This window comes from Dryas octopetala, chromosome 7, assembly GCF_963921425.1.
Source record: "Dryas octopetala chromosome 7, drDryOcto1.1, whole genome shotgun sequence".
NCBI classification, from domain to species: Eukaryota; Viridiplantae; Streptophyta; class Magnoliopsida; order Rosales; family Rosaceae; genus Dryas; species Dryas octopetala.
Window position 1 is genome coordinate 2175114 of NC_141372.1, and position 6524 is coordinate 2181637.

The 6524-nt window shown below is 35.7% G+C and overlaps 2 protein-coding genes across 2 annotated transcripts; both read left to right on the plus strand.

The window, feature by feature from the left end:
* Nucleotides 1-744: 744 nt before the first annotated feature.
* Nucleotides 745-2664, plus strand: LOC147278346 (class V chitinase CHIT5a-like). Its single transcript, XM_086251834.1, has 2 exons — nucleotides 745-2030; nucleotides 2464-2664. Exons 1-2 carry the CDS (start codon nucleotides 833-835, stop codon nucleotides 2481-2483), a joined length of 1218 nt encoding a protein of 405 aa, XP_086107960.1. The 5' UTR covers nucleotides 745-832; the 3' UTR covers nucleotides 2484-2664.
* Nucleotides 2665-3747: 1083 nt separating this feature from the next.
* LOC147278347 (two-component response regulator ORR24-like) lies at nucleotides 3748-5739 on the plus strand. The gene is made up of 5 exons (XM_086250153.1): nucleotides 3748-3904; nucleotides 4543-4695; nucleotides 5040-5327; nucleotides 5445-5521; nucleotides 5614-5739. The coding sequence occupies exons 1-5, from the start codon at nucleotides 3775-3777 to the stop codon at nucleotides 5737-5739; spliced, it is 774 nt and encodes a 257-aa protein (XP_086106279.1). The 5' UTR covers nucleotides 3748-3774.
* The last annotated feature ends 785 nt before the right edge of the window (nucleotides 5740-6524 follow it).

Consider the following 6524-nt stretch of genomic DNA (forward strand, 5'->3'; position numbering starts at 1 on the left):
AATCTAGATGAAGTATGAAAGTCATTCTTTGCATCAAAAGTCAGTGCTTTGCTTGATCTTCACCTGTGACCACTAAATTTTACATGGATTTTAAGATATAATATTTAATTGTATATACTATATGTACCACTTGACTAGTTCAATTGCATATATGTGGTCTTACAAGGTAGGAGTTCAACAATTTGGGCTAGCAGTGCATCTGTGCATGTGATCATAATTAGTGTATGCTTCAAATTAAAGACGAGAAATTTATTGCCTACCACATAATAATTAGAAAATTCATTGTATGCTTCAAAGAATGGTCTGCATTGGATTGTAAGATAAGTCCAATAATCCATTTTCTATTTTTTTAACTCCCCAACTATCTCATAGTGGAGTTGAGACAAAGTTAGACTCTAGCACTTTGTCTGCATAGAGTCATAGACTACTCTTTAAGTATTTATATTTGAAGGACTGGCGGACTGCAAATAAAACTTACCCATCATGAGTTTTGATTCAAAGCTCCATATATTCTTGCTATGTTTCTATGTAATTTGGCTGCATATATGTGTTTGATATATATGTTCCTACCCCCACTAGTTTCTAATTTAGCTTCAAACATATGTATCTAGAAGGAAACTGTTGAGAGAAAAAATCTATATAAAAAATGTGAGACTTTACATAATAATTTATAAAGGTCTGGTTATTCCTTTAATTATCATTTGATTTTAAGATTGATGACTACTATTCTTTCATATCTTCCACCACAAACTTCCACACACAAAAGCAATGTGACAAAACTAGCCGGCCGTTTCTACCAACAGAGCATATATATATATAATCACTTGCATATATGCTCTATACAAAAGCACACCATTTCTCTATCTCTTACCTCCAAATCAGAGTCATGGGTACCCCAAAATTCATGCCATTATTTCTCCTTCTTGTAACCCTTTGCACAATTTCTGAACACGGTGAGTCCACTTCTTCGGATCCAGCATCACCGGGTTCAGACCACTTTCTTCCGGTTCAACCCATAAAAGGAATCAGAGCAGCTTATTGGCCATCATTTAATTCATTCCCAGCTTCCTCTATAGACACCTCATACTTCACCCACATTTTCTATGCCTTCCTCTTACCTGAACCCGCTTCATACAAACTCAGTGTCACCCCATATGACCAAACAAAAATACCCGAATTCATCTCCGCGCTCCGAACCAGGAACCCGCCCGTCAAGACCCTGCTATCCATTGGAGGGGGTGGCAATAACGCAACGGTGTTCTCACAAATGGCTAGTACCAAGCTGACCCGGGCAGCATTCATTGATTCCTCCATTCAAGTAGCCCGAAAATTCGGGTTCGAGGGTGTGGACCTGGATTGGGAATTTCCAGCTAATGATGTGGACATGTCAAACCTTGCCTTGTTGTACAAGCAATGGAGAACAGCTATTGTTTGCGAAGCTAGAATTAGTGGCAAGCCACGTCTTCTTTTGACCTCAGCTGTATATTATGCTTCAAAGTTTACTTTTTACGGCGGACCCAGATCATATCCGGCGGCCGCTATAAGTAAATATGTGGATTGGGTCAGTCCGATGTGCTTTGACTATCATGGGTCATGGGAAAATTTCACTGGGGAGCAATCTGCCTTATATGATTCTAAGACTACTATAAGTACTAGCTATGGAATCGGGTCGTGGATCGAAGCGGGTGTACCGCCCAAAAAACTTGTCATGGGCCTGCCTTTATATGGGCGGACTTGGGAACTCCAGGACCCGAAAGTGAATGGGATTGGAGCAAAGGCAGTGGGTGTTGGGCCTGGACATGGCGTTTTGGTTTATCACCAAATAATTCACTTTAACAGTCGAACTAATGCTACTGTTGTATTTGACAGCCAAACAGTGTCTTATTATTCTTATTCGGGCAGCTCTTGGATCGGGTATGATGATGTCCAGTCCGTAGAGTTGAAGGTTCGGTTCGCGAAGTCACTGGGCTTGGGTGGGTACTTCTTCTGGGCTTTGGGCCAAGACAAAGACTGGATTCTATCAAGCCAAGGTAAGCAAATCATCCACTGCTATTTTATTCACAATTATTTTATTTCATTTGAAGCAAGTTTTGATTTTAGGGTGCTTTAATTATAAATCCAAATGAGAAAAAAATTTAACCCCAACTTCAACCGGCCTAAAGATTAAGTAGAAACTCAAATTGTTCACTGAGCGCTCGGCAAATGCATCTGTACAACCTAACCTGCATATGAAAGTTGCATTTACAACCTAAAACCTGCATGTACAACTTATAATATATCATCTGCAACCTAAAAAGATGCATCTACCTGACCGAGCGTTCGGTAGTGTAATTTTCCGCAGGTACGTACATGGACAGATTGGGTTAAAATTTACTTTTTTAATTAGTTGAGTTTGTAGTTAAAAAATTTTCAAAAACAAGACTTGAAAGTAATTTATTTAACGCTTTGTTTCTTATTTGGCAGCTTCAAATGCTTGGAAGTAACTGGGAGTCTGGGACTGATATGAAGGGAAAATTAATACCCACAATTTCACTAGTATTCCACTATTATTTATTTGAAAAAATTATGTATTATAATTTAATTAGATTGGTAATACTATATCAATATGTCTGCCACTTAATATTACCGTCACGTTAATAAATTTCTCCATTTATTTTTATTGTATGTTTAATTCTTGCAAAGGCTTTCGTATCATTGTTTGATCAGAAATCTTAAATTGTACAGTTTCACAAACTGATAAAAAAAACCTTTACAAGCTATTGTACATTTGTACTGTAAATATCATGGTTTGTAACTTTGTAAAGTACAACTGCGAAATGATTTGGGACTTTTGACGTACCTTCATTAACAACATTGGGATCTAACATAAGGATTACTTTATAGACCAAATTATTGAGACATGTAAGAAAAAACTTTAGATTATCATGGTTTGCCCCAACTATGGTTAATGCAGAATTTTTTATTTTATTTTGTAAGATGATGTGTCTTTGCCATATAATGTGCCAAGTCAGATACCATATGGGTTGGTAAAAAAATGTTAAGAAAATTGTTGGGACAAATAGTATTTCCCTTAGTTCCTTGATTAATCAAATACACAATAAATTGAAGTTGAACTCAACAAAATGTAAAAATCAAAACTCCAAAAAATTCTACAATGTGAATAATGCATGCGGACGTATTTAACTTTTAAATAGTGACCAATTCATCTTTTCTTAATTAAGATATAGATTTTATACTATTAAATATGCGTTTGTATGACATCTAAATATAGCTTTTTTTCAAATTTTAATACATATTTTGAGATTCTACCAAAAACCAAACCAAGAAAAAACAGGGTCGATTTCAGCAAAGTCTACTACAGGGTCTAATTCTTCCTCCTGCTTTGAGAGGAGTCCTCCATGGATAGTTCAGATTCCATTTCTTTCTCTCTGTCCCTAAAAACCAGAAAGGGAAAGAGAAGGAGAGAGACATTGATAATTAATATCCCATGTTTACCGCTAATCACTTCCGTCTCACAAATGTTAAATGACGTGTCGTTGCATTCATAATATTAATCATGCCTAAATTGTTTCCTTGATTGAATAATTCCTCTATTATGTCCTTTAATTTGTCTGTATTGCCTTTCTTAGTACAATACACCCCATGTATAAATACGGGACTTGCACCCAAAGAAAGAGGCTTTAGCCTTTAGCATCCAAACTTGTATGTGGTACTATTCTCTTTGTCTTCCAATTCTCTTGTCCAAATTTGTCAAGTTCTCTGCTTGAGAAAATCATGGCTGAGCCGGCACTTGATGATCACCCAAGAGATCAGTTTCCCATTGGAATGCGTGTGCTGGTTGTAGATGATGATCCCACTTGCCTCTTTCTCTTAGAAACTCTGCTTCGCCGGTGCCAATATAATGGTTTGCTTTTGGGTTTTCTGTCATGGCTTTTTGGATCTTTGTTACTCTGTTATCAAGCTTTTAGTTTCTTTTTCTTGTTCAAAATGGTGGTTTTGTTTAGATTTTGTGGTTTCCTTTGGTTTTGCATTCGGGGTCTTATTTGTGCTGTGCGCATGAAAATGGGTTCTTAGACATCTTTTTCTTCAAAAGATTCGGTCAGTCAAATCTATATTTTCTCCTTGACTATATCATTCTTGTTCATGGCCAGAAAAATTATTATTCTTGTAATATTCATTTTTACTTAACATATTGATTTTTTTTTTCTAAAATTTTTAGAAAGTAATGTTTTTTTCCCTTAATTTTGAAGTAAGATTATCTCTTAGATATTATAGTTGAGTAGAGGAGATCTGGTATCAGAAAATGGATTCTCAATTGTGTTTTTTTTTTATTTATCAATTGTTGTACATGAAATTAAGACCTACTCGGACAAAGAGAGACTAGACCAAATAGTCATTGTTTATTGCATACTATAATATTTCTTTTATTCTCTTGATTGGATTATGCTTGATTGGTCTGTTTTTAAGGTTCTTTTTGCGTCTGAACTTTTTATTGTTTCCCCTCAAATAGGTATGTTTACTATATCACTAATGGATTTGCAGTTATGTCTACCACTCAGGCAAGAACGGCATTGAAGTTGTTAAGAGAAAACAAGAACAAGTTTGACCTGATTATCAGTGATGTTCATATGCCAGACATGGATGGATTCAAGTTGCTTGAGCTTGTGGGGCTTGAGATGGACCTCCCTGTTATAAGTAAACCGACCAGCATTGTGCATAACCTATTAACCTTCATATGTTGTCTTTTGGATTGTGCTTCTTTTTTCACAACTTCAAAAATTCAATTGAATTTCTTTTATTTGAATTGTTGAAGAAAACTATGTGAGGTATGCAAATTGTTGCATTCATAAACTTATTAATATTTGATACTTATAATATTGACCTACAAGGCTACAATATATTTTTTGTAAGTTGGTCCAATTTTAAATAAAGAAAATCTATTGGTAGACTTTTTTTTGTTAGACTTGTAAGAGTATTTCTGCAGCTCTTTTTTCAGTTTAGGATTCTTTATTAACTATAAAATGTAAACATGTTCTTAGTGTTGTCTGCAAATGGAGATACCAAACTTGTGATGAAGGGCATCACACATGGAGCTTGTGATTATCTGCTAAAACCTGTCCGAATCGAGCAGCTGAAGAACATCTGGCAACATGTGGTCAGGAGAAAAAATAAGGTTGATTCAAAGGACCAGACTAATTGTGGCTACGAGGACAAGTCTCATTGTGGAAGTGGAAGAGGTGTTTCGACCCGGAAAAAGCCTCGGGTTGTTTGGTCATCAGAACTGCATTGCAAGTTTGTTGATGCTGTTAAGCAGTTGGGCATTGACAGTATGTTCTTCATTAAATCTGTCATTCTTTTTGCTTTTTAGTAAAGCTCCCTTCATGAAAGAAGCTTTTTTTGTTTAAGTAATAGTAATTGCTTCTCTGAAATGTGTTTGGATGCAGGGGCTGTACCCAAAAAGATTCTAGAATTGATGGGTGTTGGAAATCTTACAAGAGAAAATGTGGCAAGCCACCTCCAGGTATGAATATATGTTGATATATCCTTAGTTCCAACACAATCTTTATTTTCTATTTCAGGAAGCTTGCTATATAATTTTTTTGTTTGTTGCAGAAATATAGGCTGTACCTTAAAAGAGTCAGCAGTGAGGCAAAGCAAGAAGCTAATGTGGTAGCATCTTTAGGCATTTCAGATTCTGAATATTTGCGACATGCATTTACTGGATCTGGGCAGTTTTGATATACATAGTTTTATGTTTTTAACCACTACATTTTACATGGATTCTAAGGTGTTTTTATTTATGAATAGACACACCACTTGTCTGTTTCAATTGCGTTTATGTGTTCTTACAAGGAGTTCAAAAAACTAATTAACTTAGCAGTGCATGTGATCCTAAGTGTGTCAGGCCTTGTTAGCAACAAATGCTTTGTGCCAATTAGCTTATTTTCATTAGCAACAAATGTTGTGCCTGGACTCAAATAAAAGTTGGCCTAACTAGGTCGTTTGCAAATGTGTTGACATAAATCCATCAATTATGTGACCTGTGTAGTATTTCTCTATTTTAATTGTACACATATCTTAAGTATAACGAGATAATATTCACAGTCAATAACTTTCTCATTACGTACAAAAAGCTTAATACGTGCAATCATTTACATAATCTAAATTTAGTAGGCTGAAGTTTATGACTCTGCCCGTCAGCCTCATACTTAATTATCCTTTAGCATGATGACTGAGCCACTCGGCAAGTCTCTTTCACATTTAAGATTGTGCACAACATCTTTGTCTTATAGCCATCTATGTTGGTAAAGTAGCACAAGAGTTGATGAGATAATGGATTTATTCAGGGAAAGGAAGATTGTAGGAAAGTGACTCAACATGTTTTTAAATTGTGAGCATATATGCCTTATGGGAGACAATATTAGCTAAGCAAAGCTTCACCATTCATAAGCCTTATAATTAGCCAACTTGCATATTGTCCTTCCCCCCTACCACCCCCCCTATATAAATCATCTTTAACTATT

What these genes read in the sequence shown, in the direction of transcription:
- LOC147278346 (XM_086251834.1), top strand. Translation starts at nt 833, where the DNA reads ATGCTCTATACAAAAGCACACCATTTCTCTATCTCTTACCTCCAAATC. An exon ending in CTGGATTCTATCAAGCCAAG is followed by an intron (nt 2,031 to 2,463) that starts GTAAGCAAATCA and finishes CTTATTTGGCAG; the next exon opens with CTTCAAATGCTTGGAAGTAA.
- LOC147278347 (XM_086250153.1), top strand. Translation starts at nt 3,775, where the DNA reads ATGGCTGAGCCGGCACTTGATGATCACCCAAGAGATCAGTTTCCCATT. An exon ending in TCGCCGGTGCCAATATAATG is followed by an intron (nt 3,905 to 4,542) that starts GTTTGCTTTTGG and finishes ATGGATTTGCAG; the next exon opens with TTATGTCTACCACTCAGGCA. An exon ending in ATGTGGCAAGCCACCTCCAG is followed by an intron (nt 5,522 to 5,613) that starts GTATGAATATAT and finishes TGTTTGTTGCAG; the next exon opens with AAATATAGGCTGTACCTTAA.